This window comes from Culex quinquefasciatus, chromosome 2, assembly GCF_015732765.1.
Source record: "Culex quinquefasciatus strain JHB chromosome 2, VPISU_Cqui_1.0_pri_paternal, whole genome shotgun sequence".
NCBI classification, from domain to species: Eukaryota; Metazoa; Arthropoda; class Insecta; order Diptera; family Culicidae; genus Culex; species Culex quinquefasciatus.
The window spans coordinates 192,528,600-192,555,044 of NC_051862.1; the positions used below are offsets into that span (position 1 = coordinate 192,528,600).

The 26,445-nt window shown below is 35.3% G+C and overlaps 1 protein-coding gene across 2 annotated transcripts; it reads left to right on the plus strand.

The window, feature by feature from the left end:
* The first annotated feature begins 3,020 nt into the window (after positions 1–3,020).
* On the plus strand, positions 3,021–24,729 carry LOC6031874. 2 transcript variants are annotated; one of them, XM_038253389.1, is made up of 4 exons: positions 3,021–3,459; positions 5,709–6,158; positions 24,028–24,185; positions 24,249–24,729. In XM_038253389.1, exons 2-4 carry the CDS (start codon positions 6,104–6,106, stop codon positions 24,453–24,455), a joined length of 420 nt encoding a protein of 139 aa, XP_038109317.1. In that variant the 5' UTR covers positions 3,021–3,459; positions 5,709–6,103; the 3' UTR covers positions 24,456–24,729. The 2 variants fall into 2 exon arrangements, with proteins under 2 accessions (XP_038109317.1, XP_038109318.1); XM_038253390.1 differs by lacking the exons at positions 24,028–24,185; positions 24,249–24,729 and adding exons at positions 23,416–23,570; positions 23,632–23,938 and having other exon boundaries at positions 3,054–3,459.
* Positions 24,730–26,445: the final 1,716 nt, after the last annotated feature.

Sequence of the window (26,445 nt, forward strand, 5' to 3'; positions counted from 1 at the left end):
TTCAACTCGATACTGAAAAGTTATTACTAGGGTTAGTGAAATTTCACGATTTCGCGGACAGCGTGAAATCCGCGAAATTTGGCTTTTTCCGCGAAATCCCGTGAAATTTTATGTTTGTGTGAAAATGTAACGATTTTTCATGAAATAACTTATCAAACTTAAAAAGGAATTAGAATTAAGCGAGTGAATACCCTGGTTTTATTACTAATATAGGGTTAATGATTTTTGACGGTTTCGTAGACGGCGTGAAATTCGTGAAATTTATCAATTTTCTCGAATCATTGAATACAAATATGGGCAAAAAAATAAAAAAAAAATGAATATTGAAATAACAAGCCATAGTTTCAACATTTGCATGGAAAAAAGCGTTTTAAAATGCATTTTACACTAGTTCAGTAGTTTTGCAATCATTAGTTTTCAAAAAATGTAAGATTTGTCGAAAACAAAAATTTAAGCGAAAAAAAAAACATTTTGCGATAACAAACATCGAAAATTTTCAAAAATTCGACAGGTTTTAAAATCAACCCGAAACGAAACGAAACTATTGGCACTACGCCCCTCGGGGCATGGCCTTCCTCTAACGTGGGATTTCTGCTCCAGCGCCTCTGACGAGACAGGAGAAACCGGGACCGACGTTTTACTTCACCATCCGATAGAAGCTCAGTGGATAAGGCGGGAATCGAACCCGCGTCTCATAGCATCATCGGGATCGGCAGCCGAAGCCGCTACCCCTGCGCCACGAGACCCACAACATTCTTAAAATGATTCCAAACATTCCAAAAATGGAATGAAAAACGCAGGGGAATGAATTTTAAATTTATTTCAGCTGATCCATTGAAATTTTTAAGTTCTTTGATAAAAATATTTTTTTCCCCCCTGATTTTTCGGGCCAACTTCGAAGGGAGGGGGAGACAAAAACTTTTAATAAAATTTGTACCAGCCTAACAACTTAATGAATATTTCATCCAAAAAGAAAAGAAATTAAAAAGCTTGATTATATATGTGTGTCAAGTTGATATGAACCATTTGAAGAAATGTTGAGATTTTTGAGTTTTTTAGAAACTAACAAAATTTAGTAATATTTTCATTCGCTGTATTCAAAATTTTAGTGCTATTTTAATTGTAAGGTATAGTTTTGAAAGAAATTAAAAGAATCAAGCTATGTTTTATTCAAAATAAAATTAGGAGTATTTTTTTATCTTTGGAATCATTTTTAAAAAATATAACAAATTAGTTTTGGCCCTGTTAAAGTTTAACGATCTCATTTAGAATAAAAATTTCGATTTTGTTAAAAATTATACTATTTTTGCAAAATGTTTATAATTTTGTTTTTGACAAATGAGCTAAAACCCCTAAAAAATATGTTTAATGGGCTAAATGACGCAGAAAATTCAATTTATTTTACTCATTTTGACTGGACAAATCTAGTTTTGATATGAAATTCAATAAAATGTAAAATGATATAACAGAAACAAATTAGCGAAAATATTTGAGCTTTGTTAGTCGAATATTAAAAGAGCAGTTCAGTAAATGAGAAAGATGTAAAGATTTTTTTTACATAATAATACACAATAAAGCATAAAAATTTGTTTCTGTGATTTAAACATAGGATTTTCAGAGTTATTTTAACATTTTTCAAGTTCCGCGAAATTTGCGTGAAATTTGGTGTTTTGAAATTGAGGTCCCCGTGAAATTTGCAATTTTCGAGCGTGAAAAATCACTAAGCCTAGTTATTACCGATTTAAAATAGCCATTTATGTTATGAAAAACATTTTTTTCACCAACTTTAGGCTCGGGTATCAATGGGTTAAACTTAACCAATTTCGCTCAAAATTTACACAGATGCTTAAAATAACACAAAAATCCGTTTTCTGTTTGCGGAGCAGGAGGTCACTTTTCCTGGGCACCGTAATGACCTCTAAACTACTTTAAATTAACTAAGAATTTTGCATACCAAGATAGCGTCCAAAATGGCGGTGATGAAATATTGAGAATATGCATTAAATTTGGTAATTTTTAAAGCAATCAACCATCAAAACTTGACTAAAATAGGATCCCAGAATTCGAATTCGGTGTTAAAAGCAAGAAAAAAACAAAAAAAAAAATCTTCATGATTTGATTATCCATAGTTAAATAAGTAACCGTTTTATATGAATAGATGAGAAATGACTGTATAAAAGATCCAATCATGCAAAATGGCTTCGAGAATACACAAATCTCTTTATTCTTAAAACTGAACAACATAAATTACAGTGTCTTTGAAATCTACGTATGTATCGTCAGGGAACAGATTTTGCTTGTGTTATTACGGCCCGTGACAAACAGGACAGGTCAATGTCAAAATGGTCAGCCCACATGTTAAAAATACGTTTTATACTTGAACCTTACAAAAATCTTTTATATCTAGTATCGATATAATACTAATTCATGAACATGAAGATCGACAGTAAGGAAAAAATAGACAATTTAACGATTCCTTACAAGTAAAAAATAGAAACAATCAAGCTATTAATTGTTCACTCAACTCCAATCAATTCCGTTATCATTTATCGAGCCAATTAAAGCTAATCGCATTCCCGTATTCAATCTTCTTCCAACCGCGCAAAAATTAATGCGATTAGTGGCGAAAACTTTCATTAGAAGATCTTCCAATCAATCTCCATTATATGTATTCACTCGCAATCATAAATCTATCAATTTGCAGATTTCTTCTCTTCGCCATGTGAGTGTTTCTCGCGATCGCACGCTGGCCAGCCTCCACCACAGCGATGGAAAGGGAAACTCCTCCCGAACTCCAACCGAAAACAACCCCCATTCCACTTCCTCGCCGAGAAAGACCCGGCATGCCTCTCCGGTACGAGACGACCGACGCACCGGTACTTGAAATTATATCCGAAAGCTTCTCCTCGCCTCATCTCCTTTCGCTTGCATCTTCTCGAGTTTGGCCGCCGCGATGTTGTTAGTTCAAGCTTCTTGTCCGAACCGACAACACATTTTGTGTACATGTCTTTATAAAACTGCCGAGATTTCCGCACCGGACTTCAGTACAAGACTGACCGATCCCCAGCTCAGAACGACCTCCAATCCAACGAACACGACCCACGAAACACGCGAACCTCGTCGCGAATCTCCACCCAAGAACTCTCGTTACGATCAACCGTGTGTGACTTCGTGTGTGTGTATTTGTGCGTTTGTGCGATAGTTCGGTAGCATAACCCTGTAATTGCGAGGAGATTCCCTTTTGGAAAGAAGAGCGGTCAAGTGTGCAAAAACATAAAGTGAGAGAGAGAGCAAGAGCAAAAGCGGTGATCTTCCCGTTCAGTTGGTATCGGCATCAGCAGCCAGCAGGCAGCAGTTGAAGGTTCTTTTCTCTTGCGGCCCTTCTCCGCCGCGTGCTGATCTTCATCCGCGCGTTTTCGCGAACCTGAGCCGAAACCCTGGAGCTGTAGCTTCTCCTAGGTACATGAACCGAACGTCAGTGACGTGCGTGGTGGCTGATAGGGTGGCCGGTGGCGAATGATCACATTGATCATGATTGTCATGATTTTGCGTTCGACACTACAAATTATGCTTAGTTTACAATATTTTGGCAAAATTTATCATTATTTTTTAAGGTTAGTCTCCTACACGTGTTGATAAACATTTTTCCTTTTTATACAAAAAAAAATTAGTCATCATTTATCAATTGACATCAACCAGGAGACTTAGAACTATACACATATTGACACATTTGATTAAGAACCAAAATCCTTCAAACCCTTCAAAAATAGTGCAACCAACTTATGCAGAGTTGTTTTGAAGGAGAAACCCTTAAATAATTTGATAATTTGATCAAAATGTAGAGGTTTTCAGAGTGATGATAAGTTTTCCTTGAATATTATTGCACCTTTGTTAAATAAAATTCTTTCTCATTACATAAGAAAATGTAAAATATTTTCAAAATAGAAAAAACTTGAAAATTTTAACGGAAATTATTGAGCAATCAGCTAAAATCGATTTTAAATGCATTCCCCTTTCAAGATCTTTTGAATTTTTTGTCAATTTTCGATGATTTTTTATTACTAAAATTTTAGTTTTCATAAATTCTCACATTTTTTGAAAATTTTTAATTACAAATCGAACTAGTTTAAAATGCATAATAAAAAACTTGTTAATTTAAAAAAAAGCATTTGAAAAATGTTTGCATTAGCCTTATCACTTATCAGATATTGCTATTGTATTTTTACTGATAATAAAACATTTCTTCATTTACCTTGAAAAATATATTGATTTTGATGATTTTTTTTTAATATTCATGTTCACATTATTTAATTATTTTAATTTTTTTATCAAACAAAGATATTTTGCTTTTCGAATCTGAGATTATCAAGAAGGGTTTTTTTTCAATTTATAGCGAAAATTTACATTTTAAAATTTCGTGTTTTTGTAATTTTTCAATTAAAGCCGCAATATATTTTTTTTTCAAAGAAAAAATTACAGAAATTAAAAACAATTTAAATAAAATGCAAAAACAACAAATATGTAAACATGTTTATGTATTCTTGATTTTTAAAATACTTAATTTTAATGTACTATTTTACTAACTAAAAGGTTTACCATACATTTTTATATGCATTTAAATATAATCGATTTTTTATGATTGTTATGGTTAAGGGTATTTTCCTTCGTATCTGACCAATTCATCAAAAATTATGAAAAAAAAATATTCCGTCCTAAACATGTTTATTTTTCTACTGCCAATTTTTAAAACTAAAAACTTAATTGAGCTTTATGTAAAGCTTCCAATTCAGGTATTTTCTGCATCAAACCTGACTTCTTCAGTTGTATTTTTGGATTCATCTTGATTAGTTTTCATTTATTTCAGTTTCTTTTGGCTAATCAAACTATCTTCCATAGAAGATTTTGTTTAAAAATGTATGAAGTTTCATCAATGTCTATTAATCTCAAATTTTTTACACCTAAATTTAAGGAAAATTACGCAAAAAAGTTATTTTTAACCATCAAATTTCAATTGAAAAAAGCGAAGGCTCGAAACACCGCTCCAGCACCAAATAGCGAGAATTTGACATCCGACTCGTGATCAGGGATTGAAGTTTCCCGTTAGTTTCACAGTTTCTCGAAAATCAGATTTGGTAGAGAATATACATAGAAAAGTTTTTCTTAGTTTCCCCCAGTTATAAGAACTAAGTATATTAAGAAACGTAAACATCAATTATTAACTGTTAGTTTATGTGTTTATTTTGAGTGATTATAATGTTGAAATGATTTTAATTTTAAAAAACGCAGAATAATAACAATTATGAGACTGCTTAATTTTATCTGTTTTCAAACCATCGACTCCACACAAGAATTTGGAACATCAGAAAATAATATTTAAAAATATATTTCTGCCAAAGGCTAAGATTAAATATCAATTTCATACAGTAAATAAATTTAAAAAACAATGCAAAACAAAACTACTTGCAAAATAAATAGTTTTTGCCATAATATTGATGAAAATATACAAGTAAATCCGAATCCGAGAGATATTTAACATATTTAATTAGAGGCTATTATGAAAATAAACACATAGTGATTAAAACAACCCACCACCCACTTGCAAACCTGACCATCCTGTTCGGCCACCCTAACCACACCACTGCTCGGCACAGAACACTCATTCTGAGACTTCAACCCGGCCTGAACTGACTCATTCCCGCTCCCTGCAGCCATCCAACACAAATTACCAGACCAGCGTACCACCAGCCGGCTGGGCTTGTCGACCACGATCGCGACTTCAACGACGACGACGACGACGCCGAGAGAGATCATTTAAAGGCAGCTGCAATCAGTGCCCGATCAATCATTGAGCCGTGAACGTGACATTGGACGGATCTTGCCCAGGTACACACATCGCAACGGGTTGACCCTTTCGCCCCCTATCGGAACATCAGAACCCATCAACACCTTCCTCAACGTCTTCTACTTCGTCACCAGCATCGTCGTCACCGGAAGTGATTTTTGGCGGAAATTGCTCGTGTTGTGTGTGTGTGTGATTACGAAGAAATTATTTGAAGAAATCAACCAAGAAATTACCAGCGACAGCAGCAACAAAAACAAAACCATGAAGTGCCTAATCTTTGCCCTTTTGTTCGTCGCCGTGCTGGTCCAGAATAGCGGTAAGTGGCCACCCCCCTCCTCGTGACAGCAACTATTTGCCGGCACCACACCACCGCCTTGGGGAACCGGTGAACGTCACCGCGGGGGAGAGCCGGCCAATTGGCTGTGATTAACTATGCGAGCGCGAAAGTGTGTCTATTAGCGTGGGCGTTCGACGCCCCCGGGATTTTGGGAGGTTTTTGGACTTGGGAGTTTCGACAGGCAGGGAGAGAGAGTTTTTCCTCGCACAGCATGCCAAATTAGCGCGCGAAAGACGAAACGAATGAGAAAGGAAGAAAAAAGTGTTCATAAATCGTGTGTGTGAGAGTGTGGTCGTGTGTGACTAGGTGATAATTACACCGGGTAACGTGGAAAGAGTTTGGACTGAGATTTGGTACTAGTGTGAGGTGACCAAAAATTGTCAGTGAGTGTTTTAAAAAATAAATAAACTTGTGGCGAATTCACATGACTAATTTTTGATCAAATTATCATGTTTTTGGAAATCAAATGTTAGTTTAAATAATAAATAAATCAAAGAAAATGATCCATTCCAGTTTTTATCTGATCTATGTGATTTTTGTTAACCTTTAAAAATAAATGAAAGAGTGGGAAGGAAATTTCTTAAGCTTCAAAAGTGCGTCCAATTATTAAAAAGCAATAAATGTGCGAAAAACTTAAACTGCAATGGAAATACAAGTGTAACAAATTGGGGACAGAATAACATTCTCTTTAAAAGCTTCATTTAACTAGTTAAGTCTAACGCAGGATAAGTGAACCTATATACATTATTACATTGAGGCTAATGTAAATAAAAGTTTTCAAAAAGCCAGTGAATTTTTTTATTGGTTCCATTGTTGAGTTTTTTCAATCTAAATCTATGTAACATTAAGAAAATCTCAAATTTTCATGTTTTCGAATATTAATTTAATCCTTTCAAAAGATGATTTCCAATCATTCCTGAAAGGTCCATAGACGATTAAAGCAAAAAATTTTACCATGCGCAAAGCGAACTGTCAAACTTTCTGAGCGATTTTCTCGAAACACCGGGAGCCCCAATATCTCTGGATGGACCACATTGGCTAAAATTTGGAGTGAATACTCTCAAAACATATCTCGTGTGCATGACGAAGCCCGATTTTGATTTTTTTTTTGTAATCAAATATCAAATATTTGCATTTTTTTTCGTATGAAAAAAAGAATAATATTTTTATCTTCAAATAACTAGATCAAATGATTATTGAAAATGAAAATTTTAATAACCTAAAAACTGATTTGAAAAGAAGTGTAAGTGTGTGCTCTTAGCAACCCTTGACATTTTTCCCAATTTACATGCATCATGCATACATGCAACCCCTTAGAGTAACCTATTAACAAAATTTGTAATGTAACATGATATGTATCCCTTTCACACCATAGTTGTATTGTTAATTTTATTTTGGTTAACCGCGGTGAATTTTCATGAAATAATTTAAATTGTCAAATATCCACCAAGCATCTAACATGATTCGAGTTCCCGGACGCTTCGAAACCCGGACACCTCATCTTGTTTTATCAATTATTTGGATACAAGTTCGCATTACGAATGTCAAAACTGTGTTATTTGATGAATTCTAACATCAACCTTCATTTAAAGTTTATTAGAACGCTGTAGTTAACGCCAAAACAATAAAATTAAATAAAATTATAAGTTTACCAAACATGTGAAACATTTCACTGAAATTTTTCATAGTCGTACGAAGCACCTGGAAGGCAAAGCAGAAATTTATGGTTTTGGTTTCCTTAAATGCTAGCAAATTTTTATATCAAATATCAATTGTTTTGATGTTAACACTTCATTTGAGACCTAAAGAATGCCATTCACTAACATTTCAGTCCAAAGTTGTGCGATTCATAAGCAAAATCGAATGTCCGAAATTCGAAGCAAAAGTGTCCGGGTTTCGAATCAGCATTTATCAGTGTCCGGGATTCGAAGCAAAACAAGTCATTTTAATTTTCAAATTCTGATGAAAAATTGTTTGAAAAGACATATTTTACATGCATTCTCTTAAAATTGACTGTTTTTTTTTCTTGATTTTTTCCTTCAATTATATGCATTTTTTGTCATCTGGTAAGGTCATTGCAAATATTTTTTAAAGGTTATGTCCACGACTTCAAATCAAAAAACATAAACTTTAGAATTATTTGCAACGGCCTTTATTTGGAAAAGGAGGAGGGTATTCTTCAAAGTAAATGATGGATATAAAGGAAACTATAACGTATAATTAATATTGGTTTCCATATGATAAAATTTGTAAGCGCGATTATGAGGTTTCTTTTTTGTAAATGAAATATGTTAACCTGAAATAATCATTTGAAACTGTCTCTTATTTCTACCGGAATTTGTTTCAAAAAATTTGTTATAGGTATTTGAATATGAAGACGATTTATAAAAAATGTGCAACATTTTTTAAGTTATTTTTGTATAACATTCAACATAATTTTGGAGCTAAGAATCAATGATTTCAAAATTCTTCAATTCTTCAAATAGATAATAAATTTGCAAAAAAAAATCTATTATAAACTGTTTTAGAAAGAAACAAGGTTTAGTTTTTCTTATAGCTTAACAAAAAAATGCATCGGTATGTTCAGACGATTGTGACAAAATCAGTCACTTTGACGGGCATTTCAGGGCATGATTCCCTAGGAGCCAAACTTAGTAACGAAACTTTCCTCTCCACGCGGCGTATCCCCGATTCGCAAATTAAGACCTCCCGCCGCGCGCAAAACGATAAAATTAAAGACTCTTAAAGATTGTCATAAACGGCGGCGATCATTGTGTCAATCCGCGGCATGCGGCCACCGCGACCGTGTCCCCTGCTCTGCCCCTTGCCCTCCGCCGGCAAGCCGGAAAGATTAACGGTGCCGCCGCCGCGTGGCGGAGAGTGTTTTTATTAATTGACTACCATAACGGGGTAAAATAGAGAAATAACCATACCACTTATCCTACTTTTCCCCTAAATGGTTTCCGCGAAGCTCGTCTCATTCTGCCCCTCGTGAAGACCCCCTTCTCCCTTTTTGACGTTAAGTGAACGTGTATGCTGCTGCGTTAGAAGAACTCTCTCTCACACACTCCAAGCTCCAAGTACGTTCCCCCTTAATTTGGCTCATTTTACACACTGGAACATGAAACCATAACGCGATGGTAACGCTCTCCCCCTCCCCCTAATGGCAGGCAAATGGTGAAGCTGTGTACATATCACTCAACGTGGTTTTATGATATTTTTGCATGCTAATCTGTGTCTCTTTTTCACCACTTTGGGTTTTCTCTATCGGTCTGTCTGTTTCCTTTCTCACTAAATCATCCGATCCGGTCGAAGTGAGTTAATTAAAATTGCATCCAGATTTTATAGCACTTTGCGTACACACCACAAAATGTAATGATTTCGAGTCTGTGTGTGTGTTTCTGTTTCTGTGTGTGTGTGTGTGTGTGTGTGTGTTTAAGTGTATTCAATAACAGCAACCGCATGTGAATGTGTGTACATGGTGTAATTGGGTGGAAACATGAAACAAACATTTGTAAAGTTTACTAACGATAACCACGAACGCGATACGGTTTAGTGTATGATTCGGTTTATCATACATATACCAGCATCAGCAAAATAAGAAAATGATAAATATTTACCTTATTGAATAACTTCAAAAATAGACATATTGGAGAAAGCCGTATTCTCGTTTTATTTTTAATAAATAAATTATGATAAAGAAAGCAGAAAGGTGTTTTAAAGAACAACGTCATTATTCGAATTCCCGGACGCTTCGAAACCCGGACATCTCATCTTGTTTTATCAATTATTTGGATATAAGTTCGCATTATGAATGTCAAAACTATGTTATTTGATTAATTCTAAAATCAACTTTCATTTAAAGTTTTTTTGAACGCTGTAGTTAATGCCAAAACAATTAAATAAAATTAAAAGTTTACCAAAAACGCGAAACATTTCACTGAAATATTTCATGGGCGTCCGAAGCACCGGGAAGGCAAATAACGTCATGATTCGAATTCCCGGACGCTTCGAAACCCGGACACTTCAACTTGTTTTATCAATTATTTGGATATAAGTTCGCATTATGAATGTCAAAACTGTGTTATTTGATGAATTCTAACATCAACTTTCATTTGAAGTTTGTTTGAACGCTATAGTTAATGCCAAAACAATTAAATAAAATAAAATTATAAGTTTACCAAAAATGCGAAACATTTCAACGGAAATATTTCATAGGCGTCCGAAGCACCGGGAAGGCAAAGCAGAAATTTATGTTTTTGATTTCCTTAAATTCTAGCAAATTTTTATATAAACTATCGATTGCTTTGATGTTAACAGCTTATTTGAGATCTAAAGAATGCCATTCACTAACATTTCAGTCAAAATTTGTGCGATTCATAATCAAAATCGAGTGTCCGGAATTCGAAGCAAAAGTGTTCGGATTTCGAATCAGCTTTTGACAGTGTCCGGGATTCGAAGCACAACAAGTCATTTTAATTTTCAAATTGTGATGAAAAATTGTTAGAAAAGACATTTTTTACATGCATTCTCTTAAAACTGACTGTTTATACTAAATCCTGATGATATTTCTACATTTCCAACTAATTACATGATTTTTTGTCAGCTATAACAAAAATAATATGGTACTAAGTGTCCGGATTTCGAATCATGACGTTACTAGCAAATTTTTATATAAAACAAGCCTTACCCGACAAACTTCGTTCTGCTTTTTTTTCGTTTTTTGACGTTTTTTGCTTTTTTGCTAATTCAGCCTCCTGTGATCAAAATTTGAGTTTACGTACATTTTTCCATACAATCTGCAGCTGCTCCAGAATCGCTCCAAGAGTGGCCAAAGTGGAAATTTTTTAGCATATAAACCTTCCTTGGGCTTACACGAACCTAACGCAACAAAAAGCACCTCGATCCGACGCTCCGTATTGAACTGAATTTTTTATATATATAGATATCGAGTGTTTAGTTTAGACCTAAAGAATGCCATTCACTAACATTTCAGTCCAAATTTGTGCGATAAGCAAAATCGAGTGTCCGGAATTCGAAGCAAAAGTGTCCGGATTTCGAATCAGATTTGATCAGTGTCCGGGATTCGAAGCACGACGAGTCATTTTAATTTTAAAATTATGACGAAAAATTGTTAAAAAAGACATATTTCGCATGCATTCTCTTAAAACTGACTGTTTATACTACATTCTGATGATATTTCCTCATTTCCGACTTATTACATGATTTCTTGTCATATTGTTCCATATTTTTATTTTAAAATATTTTCAATTGAAAATTCGAAAAAATTCACAAAGATTTTATTTATTCAACATTGAAATTTGACGATAGTTGCCAGACTAAATAAAACAATTCGGTTTCGATGGAAAACATAAAGAAAATTCATTTTTTCTCAGTTTAAGTTTTTGCCAAAGCCGTTTCTCAGCAACTAACTTTCCCATGTTCAATGTCTTAAAGTGAAAATTGTAGAGAATTTATCATTTTTTTTTTTTCAATAAAAAACTTTCCAGATATGCCGATAAATAAGGCTGGTACAAATTAATTACACAATGTGTGTTTATCCCTTGGCTCTGATCAAGGTTGAAGACAAAAAAACTAAATTTCAAACCCAACATTCTAAATTTTAAAGCAATTTATAATATTTAACAATCAATTGTACAAGGTTTGCAAAAAAATGAAAAATTTTCAGGCAATTTTTTTTTGCCCCCTGATTTTTGGGGGAAATTATTAAAGGAAACTGAAAACTTGAAAAAATGTATAACAATGGCTTAAACATTGTTAGTGCTTTTCGATTACAAATTAAATTTCATATTTAAAAATATTTCCAATGATTCTGTTTTGCATTTTAAATATTTGATCACAATTTTTCAATAATCAAACATCTTAAATTAAAAAAAAACAAATTAAAAATAACTTGAAAAAAACCTATATTTTCAAACAATTAGAAACCATTTTTTATGTTTAACGAACCAATAATGCAAAACGGTTTCTTTGGTCATAGGGAGGCGTTCCACAAAGTTTCAGTCAAATCAGATAATTTAAAATTTGTTTTCCCATGAAGTCGCCTGATTTTCAGGAGAATTGCTCAGATTTTGTTACATTGAACTATTGTTCAGCTTCTTTAAAAAAAAACTCGATTTTCCACGAAACGAGCTAAGAACAAAAGTAACACTTCATTGTTCTTTTTTTCATTTTAACGATAATTAGTATTCATTCGATGAAATATCATTAAACATGAAAAATACTCTATAATCTCTTCCTGCGAAATGAAAAGGTTGGAATTTCAGTGTTTTCAGCCATTTCTCTATGTGACCGGACACACATGAAGATTTTAAGAAATAAAATTTGATATAATGTAATTTATTAAAAAAAAAAGAAACAATAATATTGTCATGCATTTATTACTTAAAAAAACCCCAGGATAAAAGTATTTTTATGCATTTGTTATCATTTGGCAACATATGATAGGTATCTTTCAATATTTTTTTTTACACAAATAGGTGAGGTTTAAAAAAAATTACTGCCCACAAACGCATAATTGTCCGATTTAAAATATAATGGAGCTGAGCAAAATGTTTAAAAAATTGACAAATGTTTTTATAAAACTTTCCAAAATGTTTAAAGTTTTGCTACATGATTGAGGTTTTGATTAATTAGTCAAAAAGTGTGTTTTTCTAAATATTATTTTTCGAAGTTTTCATACAAATTTTACGTTTGAGCATAAATAAAGTAATTGTCTGATTTTGCTCATCCAAAGTCTTACCTTGATTTAAAACTGGTGGAAATGTTGACATTTTTTTTAATGCCTACATATTTATTCAAACCTTTCATCATGAGAAACTAGACTCAATTATTGGAAGACTCGATAAGATTCGTTTATCAAAAGTTCGATAATCTAAACAGGAGAATAAAATCTCGTCAATTTGTACAAAATTAAGAAAATAATTATGTGCAGCTTTGGTAATTTGTTTAAATAATTCAAATTCGGTCAATGTCTTAAAAAACAAAGTCCTCTTCAACAATGTTTTTGATTTTTGGTTTCAGTGCGTACCAAACCAAATCAAATTGTGTGACTAAACCTGATAAATTAACCAACGAGATTTTGAGCATTTAGCCATGGAACCATCATCGATCGATTCTGGTGATGGCTCACCGGAGAAGTATTTGAATTATTTCTTGTCCCCTCGCCCTGCTCCCCTTAGACGGTAGAGGGAGGGAGGTTGAGTTGGTAGCTGTGACCAACCGGCCATGAAATGTTGCCCGTTCGCGGTTGATTATAGCCAGAGATTCAGAAGTAGAGAGGAAGACGCGCGCGCGCTGTAGGTCGACCAAAGGTGCTAAAGGTAACGTGGAATAACGCAATTATGCGGATCGATGAGCTTGCGAGCATTGATGATGCTACTTGTTCGCGTCCGATCATTGACTGCCACCAGCAGTATTTTGAAGAATTGCCGGGTTTTTGTTGTTGTTGAAATCTTCTCTTTCAATTTTGCGGGCTCGTATTGGAAGCTCTGGAAATTCGTTACGATATGCGAAGGTCAACAGATTCACGATAATGGAATGAGGGAGACGTGGAAGATTGGCTTAACAATGATTTTCTCAAAAGAACTGGAAAATCATTATTCAATTATTTCCAGATATTCAATAAACCTTGGCTGCCTTTGGCGTACGGCTTTCCTGAACTATTTTTTTATATATATTTTTTCTTCTTTAAAAAATTCGCATGGAATACAAGCCGCTAAAATTGCTCATCAAATAAACCGAACATCCGCACATTTAGCAGTAATTTTCGGCGCTAATTAATTCGCAGAACTCAACGGCGCGTTTATCACCCCATTTGCCGCGCGTTAACAAAAAAAAACTAAATGCCAGTCTTCCTGGAAAGACAAGACCTCCGTGACTCGGAGTGGTCGTCCGACCGTGGCAAAAGCATAACGGTTTTTCTGCGCAAAGAGATTGCAAAAATCTCGCGAGGCACGTGGAGGTCATTGTGGCATTATCATCGCCATCAAAACGTTATTTTTTTCCATTGATGGCCGGGTTGAGCATCCACTAAGCGCCAATTTGAGACAAAACGCACAAGTATTCATCAAATTTCGACATATTAAGCCCGCATGAAGCGCGTCGAAAATCTGGGCGCATCGAAATAACTGAGAAATGGGCAGCGATACAAAGACTATCAGTGGAGCCAGAAACTGTTGTTTTTTGTCGAGTTGTTCCCCTGGGCCACCCGGGCTCCCAGCATGTGTGTACTGTACAATCAACTGCTCTTCTTTTGAAGGTACTTATGCTTTCGTGGTGGGTCAGAATTTCGACCAAGCGAATGTTCGTACTCAGTTGTTTTGCTTTCCTTCAACGTCCGATACTAGTACGGGATAGTGGGGAACTTACAGAATTTCATTCAGCACCCACTGTAAAAAAAAATGAAATTAGAGACTATTTATCTTATCTCACTTGAGTAAATTCCATAGAAATAAAAGCCAAAACTAAAGTTTCAAGATTTTCGTATTGAAATTCAATTTTACTCAACCAAACAAATTTTCAGGATCAAAATTTAATGTTCAGCTTTGGCATGTTCGACAAATTTCGAAAGCATTAAATTTCGAATGAAAATTTCACTTTTGGGGATATTTTAATGGAAATATGTAGCGCACTGCAGACAAAAAAATGGGTTTGCATATTTTTTTTAGTTTTTTCCCCTTCAAATTTCACCTCCGAGTATTAATGGGCAAATGTTGACCATTTTTTTTTATTTGGCCCAGCGTCCTAAAATATCCCAAGGAACAATATTCTGCTTGTGGAGTGAGATTTTGAAAAAAAAAAGTTTCATTTTGCAAAGTTTTGCACAATTTAGTTTTGGAGCATTGGTGTCTTCGTAAGAATTTTTGCACTTTCCAAGATTTATTTTTTTAACTTTTTTCCCTTCCAAGTCGAAGATTAAAATTTTGTCTCGCAATCTATGTCTTCTACGACTAATTTTGTCAATAGTATCGGAGCAAACCCTTAAAAATATTATTTTTGAACGTTGCCATTCAGGGCTAAATTTAAGAGAAATTTGATGTTATGAAGAGCTTTCAGAGTACTAGCAAATAAACTATTTCGTTTTATTTAATTTAATTTTATGTCCTCAGTGTTATTTTTTTACACTTAATAAAGTTTGTTTACTTTTGGGCTCTGAAAGTGTTCAAAATATCACTATTCTATATAACTTTTATTCCTGAAATGCAACGATGAAAAAAATCTTTTTTTGGTTTCCTTCTGATTTCTTATGCTACACGGAGAAAAAAGAGTTCCCAAAATCGTGAACAAGCGTTCATGAAAATGGGAACCTCGAACAAAGTGTTCAAATCCCATGGTGCGATTTTGAAAAACGTACCATAAAATTTGAACACTTTTTCGTGGTTTCCATTTTCATGAGCACTTGTTCACGATTTTGGGAACTCTTTTTTCTCCGTGTATTGACAAAATTAGTCGTAGAAGGCATAGATTGCAAGCTAAAATATTAATGCTTTGTACGTTGCTTGGATTTTTATGCTCTTACACATTTCCAGAAGAAAAAATCCTAAAAATATTACTGGAAAGTTGGATTTCATGAAACACCCTCATCGTGAACCACCCTAATCATCAACCAAGCGAAGAAGTTTAGTGAAAAACTCAATTTTGAGATATATTCAACGCAGACGACAAAAGAGTCAACTATTCTAAAGGAAATACATAACGTCAATAAGGTGTGAAGCGACTCAGTTAAGTTTAACCAATTAAATGATAACAAATTTGATTAAAAGTTTTATATCTTTCAGCTCTGATCATGTTCGAGAGAAGAGCAAGAAATTCGAAAAAAAAAATCAATTTTCAACCAAATTTATAAAAGTTGTAATTATCACAGAATGCTTTATATATTATTACACATTGTCACAAATTAATAATATGGCAATGAACTATTTTTTTTTTTTCGTGAAGTCTTTTTCTAACTGCGATATATTTTCTAAATATTAAACTTCATTTTGTATTAAAAATGCATAAATCAACGTTACAAAATTTATTCTAAACGGTTTAAAATCTATTTTTATGTTTTTTTTTTCATTAAAAATTTTAAATTTTTGCAGTGGTTATTTTTGCCTCCTGGTTTGTTGGCGGAAGACAAAAAGTTATCAAATGAAAATAAAAAAATATTTCACATTTTTTTCTAAAGAGTAATCTTCCCAAAAAGCAGAAATGAAAACTGCATTGTTTTGTCATTGTTTTGTCATTATTTGTTCATCGACACAAGTCTTGATATATTTTTTCTGCTGTTCATCAAAAAATCGTAAAACTGTATTTTGGGAAAATCGGTTTAGTGTCTAAGGCAAAATTGCAGTTTGCGAAAAAAAAGATTCAGCCTTTAAAAATTGTTCGCATTTTGTTTTGATTCACTTTTTCACAAAAGCTAAATCCTCAAAAACTTTATCTATATGAGGCAATTTTTGAGGTACACAGAAAAAAATTATGGTAATATTCATCAGGAAATGGTAACAGATTTTGTGACAAAAAAATAATTAATATTACCCCAGAAAATTATGAATTTTCATCAGTTTTTGATGAATATTCATCTGGTTCACATTTTTAAACATTTTTTATGTAATATTACTCAAAAATGAAGTAATATTCAACCTACCAAATTGTTAACATTCCAAAATTAAACTTGTTTTTTCTGTGTAATGAAAGGCACGGAAAAAATTAACGGAATTGTTAATATCTGTAAATTTTTAGTTTTTAAGTCCGAAAATATTATAATAATAAATTCTCTACACAGAAAAAAAAAAGTTGAATTCTTTAAGGTTGAAAATTTGGTTGGTTGAATATTACCTCTTTATTGTGTAATATTCCTTGAAAAATGTGTTATAATGTGAACCTGATGAATATTCATCAAAAACTGATGAAAATTCATCATTCTCATTTTTATGACACAAAATCTGTCATCATTTCCTGATGAATATTACCATATTGAATAAATGGAAATTAAGTAATTCGGTAGTTATTGAATATTCCTGCAAACAATTAAAATGAGAAAAAGAAGATTTCAATGTGAAGTGTTAAAATATTTTGAAATTTTGTGATGTTTTTATTTATTTTTTTTTATTTTAAATTTCATTTAAACTAAGTTCTTCATAATTTCCATTCATCAACAGTCTAATTATATCTCGTTTAAAAAATCTAGATTAAATTTTCAAAACAACCTATCCGGCTATTCATGGCTTTCCTATGCAGATAGAACCTTTTGAAAATTTGATCTAGAAATAACATTGCAACCAAGTTGACCCACCTTACCCCAATCTCCCGAGTCACAGCACATGAACGCACTCTCCGAGAGTTCGGTAAAAGTTTTGTTTCGTCCACTGGGCAGTGCGCGCGCTACATGTTGTGTCTGGTCAGATCTGGCCTGTGGTTTGGTAGATTTGTAATTGCGTTTTAGTTTCGGACGTTTCGTTATCTTGTGCTTTACTAAATCAAAAAAGACGGCTGCCAGCAAAAAAAAAAAGCAAACAACATATTTACAGTAAATTGCAATTTCAACCCGTCCGAGTCGGGGTTCGAGCACGGGAAATGGGAGCACTGAACGAGTAATGTTTCCACTTGATAAAGTTGAAGGTACCATTGTTGCCGTGTATTGAAGAAGCGCTTCTTCTGACGTAAATTGGAGCGAACATCCCTGGCGACTAGCTCGGGCTTAAGCTGGCGTACTTGCCTCGACAGAAAGCAGAGTCTAACAGGAAAGTTACTGTGAAGCACATGTACAAAACCTTTTCCTTAATTGCGCACATCTACGTAGAGTGGGGAGGTTCCGTGTGGTGACACCGACTCGGTACACATCGAGCGCGTTTAAGTTGTAATTAAATTATCCGGTTGTTGATAATGCAGCCAAGAACATGTAATTAAAACAGGTTCTTGCATGAATGGTACCACCTTTCTGGTGGCTAGATAGCAGCACTTGCGGAACGTAGCAAGAACAAAGGAATGCTGTAATGAAGTGGCTTATAATATGGTAATTTTCCTATTAATTGTTAACTAACGACATAAGTGAGCTATGTTAAAAGCAATTGCAGGTTCTTTTAAATTCATATTATTAAAATTAGAACAAAAAGACAGCGCACTTCCATTTTACTATCCCATTAGTACAATCCTTTTTTTTATGATGGCCATTATTGATCTCTTGCATTACCGATACCTCGAAAAAATAACTTCTGATAAATTGTGTCCAGACATGCATCCGCTCTAACTCCTCTTTTAGAAGAACTTGCTTGGCATTTCACGTAGAAGATACCTAGCATGTTGTGCCAGTGATTAGAATACGCTAATTACGCTTGTCTTCAAGGCTCCCGAAGACCCTGAGAGATTATTTTGAAACCCAACTGAGATATAGGTTAAGAACTCTTAATTGCACTCAAAGAGCTTTTAAGAAGTTCTTCTTGAGAGCTTAAGAGAACATTTACATGAAATTATAGCTAAAATCGGGTTTTTCAATGAACCAATGTTTTCTACACATTATTCAAGCCAAAAACAAGAGATTTTTACCTAGCAACAAGCATAACATTGCTTTAAACGAAAATGCCATCTAGAACAAGCTGAGTGCCGTTAGAAAGAGCTCATAGTGCCGATGCATGTCTGATTGTGTCAGCAAAGCAGTGTTAATCAGGAAATATCTTTTGCTATTGTTCTAATATCTGACCAGGAAGCTCGCTTCAACAACAATGGTCGCTAATTTATCGCTGCTACTTGGCCAACAGGAATGTGTACAAACGAAAACGGGGAAATTAAGCCGGGTGACCGGTTGACTAATGGGTTTGCCGGCTTCGACCAAGACCAACATATTTACGCGAAAGCGCGCAATAACTGGTCGACGTTTCGGCCTTGGAAATTAAGCTTTCATCGAGTTTTGCCAGAGTGATCGCGACGCCCGCTGATTACAAATTTAATTTCACCGGGGTGACACGGAAAAAAATATTTCATTGTTCTTAAAAAAAATGTTTGAATGAGTTTGAGATCAAATTTTCCTTATTAGTTTAGAGCAGTTTCAGGTAAGATTTCCCCACTTGAAACCCACATCCAACATGCACTAGTCCCGCTTTATGACACATCAATGATTGAACCGGCATTGCCAATAGGCGACGAACCTGTTCCAGAACGTGCCAGGGCACCCCGCCAATCAAACTGGACCGATTTGCATTCACACTTTGCAATCAAATCGCGATTCGATCGAGTCGTAAAAGAACCCAGCTCAGCCATATCTAATGTGAACTAGTAGGGTAGAAACGACTTCTACAGCTCGGGAATAGTTTGGGCATTATTCACCGAACGGGCTGAATTTAAATCGGGTGCCTTAATTGTTTCCGCCTTATCGGGACGTGGTCAGGGCGTGGGGACCTAATTGCGCCTCAAAGATTAACCTCGACTCGCGTGGTGTGACAACAATATCTGAATACTCCCCGGGAACCGGTTTTGGCTACCTGTGTGCAGCTCCGGTTGTCACCGGCAGGCTGGGTTTCAGGTGCACCACCGGGGAGTCATTTATCATACTATAGTTATATAATAAGTTTCGGTGTTGATATCAACAGTCGAATGAATCATCGAGTGCAGAACTTTGATAAATGGGAATGATAATGCAGAAAGCTGAAAACATACATGGAGCCCAATAAATAAATTCTGAATTTCAACAAGAAATGAAAAGAATTCAATTCAATGAATTGAACCAAAAAAATATCCGTACTTCACTGAATAAATAATTTAACAATGCACAATACGCTCTATCACATCATTCGTAAAAAATGATCGAGTCAAATTGGCTTCAATCAGCCCAAGATTGGTGTAGATGATGCTTCTATAAGATGAGAACGTGGACTAAAGCCACTTCGAAGAAAAAAAAAGTGATCAAAGACTTATGAATACAAACACTCATGTTTCCGGAGTGAATCATCATGCTCGATGGGCTCTTCCTCACTGATGATCGGGTCAAAAAAAAACTTTTATATTTTAGTCAGACGGATACACTTGAGCAATTCTCTGGATAATTATTCATGCAAATAAATTCTTAATATAATTTCCAACAAATCACAATTTCGTAAAAAAATGTGATGAAAATAATATGACTAAAAAGTTGTTCTATTTTTTTTAAATCGTTGCCTTCGTGCTTACTTGTCGTACATACATTTAAGGCCAAATAGTCTTAAGAACGCCATTTTGTGCAGCTCACAACCATTTGACCTTCACATATCCCCAAAATTCGATTTCAATCCTGAAATATTAAATAAAAACCAAAAAATTTCCGCGCATTTTTGTCACTTTTCATATGAAAGAAGTTTCAATCTTGTCGTGCTATCTTGACACAGTCTGAAAATTGATGTAAGTGTGACAATTGGCCGAAGGGATTTCCAGCAACCAAATTCAACCAAACTTTGGGGCAATGCACAGTATATTCAACCAAACAAAACGTGTTTTTTATTGTTTAAAATATCAAAATTTCAATGGAAATAGAAGTCTAATCAACTGAAACAATCTTAAATGCCTTTTTCTGCATTGATAATCATATTCAACATGTTTGGACTCGTTTGAAAATATTTTGAAATCAATGATTGCAAAACAGCTGGACAGGTGTATGATGCATTTTAAAATACTTTTTTCATTCAAATGTTGACACCGTGGCCTGTAATTTCAATTTTTAGCTTTTTTTGAAAGGCATCCAAAAAGGTTTAGCCAGATTGAAAAATACCAAAAGTATTTTTTGGAAAAGGCTGATTTCGTAGAGAATTGCTTTATTACAAAATTCCAACTTGGCCATTCAAATTGTAATACCCAAAACGGCTTACTTTGTCTAGGAAAAAATATAAACAGAGAAAATACTATTTTATATAAAATGATGCAAAATTTGGATTTTTCAGCAAGAGTACTACATTTTCCCAAATAAGCTCGGCCGAGTTAGGTTAATAAGACTTGTGTTGAAAGAAATATGTTTTCGTTAAGTTTCATTCGACATTTTTTTTTTTCAATTGCGAAAAACACTCTTCAAATGAGATTCTAAGTTCGTTGTTCGTCATCTTTAGCCGTGACAAAAATCAAAACAATCTTGAAAAGCATTACTTCACGATACAAGTGCTGAAAAGTTCAACCTTATAACAATCATTTGAGTGCCGAAAAGTAAATCATTCGGCACTTGCATCGATTCTGCACTTGTAATGAAGTTGCAAAAAAATTGTGTTTGAAGTTCAAGAGAATTGCTCTGAACGAAGAATGCATCAATGTTTGTTTTTTTTTTCAGCAGATAGAAATACAGAGTTTACAGAGAACTGCTCACCTGTTATTAGCTGGGTCGTTTTTTTTTACATGATGAGCATCTCGACGATCCGGGAAGAACGTTGGCGGTAGCCTTTTTTTGCCAAGTTGACCTCTGTGCTGACGGAATCGCGCCGGACTATCGGTAAATTTGTATCGGGATGGGAAGATGGAATGACTCGGCTAGATTAGCCCGTATGGGAACCAATCGCGCGCCCACAGTAATACGATACATTAAAGTATCGAAAAGTTGCTACATCGGATGGATCGGATCTCCAGAGATGGCGATTACTGGAACCTGAAACTGAGAAGCTACCAAATTTGGGCTTTGTCCGTAGCTGTGGCAGGAAGTGATGAGCAAATGATGATGATTAATTAAAAATAAGTACAGATATCACTTCCAGCACTCAAATTAATTATAGAAATTTCCGCATCTGCTAATCAACAAATGGCGTGGTAGCGGATTTAATCATCTGGAAAACAGAATCAAAATAAACATAAAACACTGCTCAAGCTGAGCGCAAACATTTGGTCCAGGCCGGCCGGCAACCGGTTCATAGCTGCGGTGGCGCCACCCGCGCCAGGTGGAAAATCAAACAGAAAACGAAACCTCGTGTGCAGCACAGATGAATGCATTTCGCGGGGAAGATTTAATCAACTGTACAGGTGCGATTGGCTTCTAGTTTGGTGAAGCTAATGGATTAACGAGGCTTGCAAAAAGTGAAAGTATTTGGAATTTGGTGTGAGATATGCCTCTTTTTGACTGGAATTTGAAATTTTCAGTCACATTCCAGAAGCTCGTGCCAGTAATAAAACAAAAATCCCATCCGACCATAACTTGAACTCTTGAACGAGCAGAGCGTGCAAGTACCGTTTTCACTAATTATGACGTTATAAAAGATGGCAGTAATCACTATCTATCGATCGCGCAGCGTTTAGCGCGGCTAATGAGACAGTAAAATCAAACTGCTTTGCATCAAGCCGACCGGCCAGCGGAGATCCGTTAGCCATTGCTCTCCGAGCTATTAATACCCAGCCCACCAGACGGACGGGGTTGATTCGCAACGATGACACCACCACCATCTGCGCCCTTCTTCCTCCAGAGTATCGGGGATTCTTGCCCACTTTATCGCGAGATGCGATGATGAAGTAATAAAATTGTACGGAATTCATGAAGCTCCAGAAGGTGAACGTCATCGGGGCTTCCAATCGGAGATCGGATGCTTCAGCCAGCTACCACCATAGGTTTTTGAAGAGAAGCTGAAATCATTCATCATTTTTGCGCAGACAATTAATCATTTGCCTAGCTTTTTTGAGCATTGACTACATCTAATGTTTTTTTTTTTGTGATTCTTTGGTTTTGAGCATAAAATCCGTATTATAAATTAAATTCAAGGGTCAACACAATGACTCCTTATGGCTGATGATGATATCATTGAACAATCAGCTAAATTATGTCCATATCTTTCACAATAATTCATGTAAAAATGGACAATTGTTGCCAATCTATTTACATATTACCGTGATATTTGTAATGTCCCAAATGACTTGCACCTAGATTTTAATGTATTTATCACATTGCACGTTCTAGCATTATGTTTCTGAAATCATCGTCATAAACAAACCATATCATAGCTGTTGTAAATAGCATGTTCACATCACACCACTATCTGCACATCCATATCATGCACAAAAAAAACATCAGTTCCTGCACGAAACCTTTCTGCATGTTTACTATTCTGTACAATCACCGAAGCATGTGTTCCACAAATGTGAGACTTCTGTATCTATCCAAGCACCACCTTCTGCATGTTCTACCGCACACCGTGTTCTTGATCACCTGGAAGCATGATGTAAGCACCTTTACCTTACTCCAACACCTCTTTGGAGTTCGTAAATCTTACCTTTCCAATCTTTTCTGACCAACTTTCAGCTGCCGCCCCAAAATACCAGATTCTGGAGCCCCGCGACGGCTACATCCCGGTGTACATCCGATACGGTGACGAGCCTCTGGCTGGAATTAACCCTGCGCTGGCCGCAGCCTTCCACGAGCCGGTGAACCGCGTCAGCCGTGCCGAACTTGCCCAGGTTCCTTACCCCCCTGAAAGCTCCTGAAAACTGCTCGAGACTAAATCCAATAAATTTGCAGGTTCTCCAGCGGGACGAATCGCCAAACAACACGTCGAGCAACTCGACCTCGTTGTCGGTATCGGCGCTGTCCGCCTCCGACGAGCACCGCATTGCCCTGGCCGTCGCGGCGGAAAAGGCGCGAGCAGCTGCAGAAGCTGCCGCAGCGGCTTCAGCGGCAAACAAAGTCTAAAAGTTCGGGAGCCCGAACAGCCGGAACTACTCTACCAGTTACCCTGTCCGGTTCACCCATTTACTCGTTACTCAAAACACCCATTGTACCGAACAAAAGAGACTTCAATAAAGCCATACCAGAGCCGTAAAACTTAGCTGCTCTGCGTTTCCTTGACGTTTTCCCCCCACCGACTGAACTTCTCCGTGAACCACGTTTAAAACTGTTTTGATTCTGTAATTCCAGAAAGCGCTCCGGCCAAATACCAGGATCTGCCGAAGAAGGACGGCTACGTGCCGGTCTACATCCGCATCGGCAACACCCCGTTGGACCAGATCAACCGTGACTTGGCGGCAGCCTTCCAGAAAGCTAACGCCCGCAGTGTCCGGGGCACGCTCATCCAGGTAAAAAAAACCCTAAACCGAAACCTAAGCATCCTAGACTCACCCCTTCACCACCCAATCCAGCAACTGAACCGCAACGCGCGCTTCTCGTCCGAGTCGAGCAGTGCGTCCAGCGAGGAGACCAACCACATCCTGAAGCGTCTGGACCCGAACTACCACAGCTCCGAGAGTGACCCGAACACGAGCGAGTCCAACTCGTCCGAGCAGCTGCTGCTGAACGATATCGTGCCGGCCGTGAAGACCCCGGTCAAGGCCGGTAATGCGCTGTAAGCGGGTGCATGCAAGGAGTTCTTCTTTACTGCCAACTCTGCCGGCACGGGCGGAATGTGATTTTCTTTAATATATAACTTTAATCATTTTAACATACACAACTGCACTCATGCTTCATGATTCATCAACGAAACGTACGATTTCGAGAGGTCACAATAATATTATGGTTATGCGCGGACACGTGCGGACTACGCGCAGTTACGCGGCGCGCGATAAGGTGTCATCCTACGGTGAGATTATTGTAAGTTCAGCGAATAAATTCTTATCGGCATAATGACTTTTGTTTGGATTTCGGCGTGATCACACTTTCCTATGAATTCAATGTTCAATTCGTTTTGAAAACAACATTGTAATTTTTTTAACATGGCTCCTAAAAGTTTCCCAAAAAAACTGGTTTTATCAGATCCATATAAGTTTTCGAGTAAAATTTAAATTTAAAGATAAAAATACAAATTATTTAGGATGTTTAGGCTTTAGGAACTTATTTTCTGCTGTTTTTATTTTATTTTATAACTTTTTCCCTTCAGTTTGATTTACTCGATACATTAAAAACTCCCAAATTCTGTTCGCATCTTTGAATCAATCAGCTTTTGAAAGGTACTTTTCAGTAAATGTACACAAAAAAAAAAAACAACAAAATAAACTAAATTCAATTTATTTATTTTTCTTTCAATTTTAAATAACGCTAGGGATTTTTTTTTATAAATTTCAAATTATTCTGCCCAAGGATCAACACTTGCAGATTTTTGTAGAGAAATAAAAAAAAACACTAAGATTTTAAAAAATATTCAATTGTTGTGTTTAAATCAGTTGTATTTATTTTTATTTGATATTGACCCCATGAAACTTTGATTTTTGTGTTTTCTTAAAAAATGAATGTTGATTTTTTGTTTTTGGTAGAGTGATATTGTAAATTTTCAAATAATTAAAATCTTGTTTATTTCAAATAAGTACTGAAAGTAATCCTATAAGTTTCCAATATTTTGCCAAAACAAAAAATTATAATTTTTCACACAAAAAATAGTATTGTATCTCATAGCTTTTTGTCTATCTTTCAAAAGAAATATAAAGGATTTGCTTTTGAAAAAATGATCTGCTTGAATATTTTAAGAAATTCGTTTTCGGACTATGGGAAATATATCCTAGTACTTCATCCTTAAATTACAGCTAACATTAGGATTGTTTTACTATTTTGAATAATAATTAGATGAAATAAAAAGTAAGCAAACAAATCTCTTTTGTTAAAGCTTAAAATAATGTTTCAATATCTGAAAACTGAAAAAGTTTCTAGGAAAAAAAAGTCAAAACAATTAGCAAAAAGCAAAAAGCCAAAAACGGGCAATTTTTTTTGGGAAAAAATAAAAGTTCACTTTGTAGATAGTGTTTTTTATCAACATGGCTTTGATGGCGCCCTGTCTTTACACTACACATTTTACAATATTAAATTTTTAGCATTTTTGAATGCAGCCAGTGTGCCGTTTTTAAATTGGATCAAATTTTATTTAATGGGATACGTAAATATCAAGGTTGTTAATCGAAAGAATTATCGTCGATAATACTATCGTCTAACGATAACGCTAATGGTTATCGTTATCATCGGGACGATAACGATACTCTATCGCTATCGTTATTCCGATAATTTTATTGACGATAACGGCCGATAACTTATATTTAATATATTTTTAAAATTGACTAAAACCAACCAAATTATGTTTAATTTTCATGCTTCCTCTAAGTAAATATTTTTTGATAATCACCGATAGAATTATTGGAATAACGATAACGATGGATTAACGTTTTCGTCACGACGATAACGATAGAACTATCGTTATCGAACCTCGATAATTATATCGTTAACAACCTTGGTAAATACAAGTTGAATGTTGCTATCATTTTTTTGCCTTTTAATGTGACAAGACTTGATTTCCTCAACGTTTTCACAACAATGCCAAAATCCAATCATATTATAAATGCTTCATAAACAAAATGG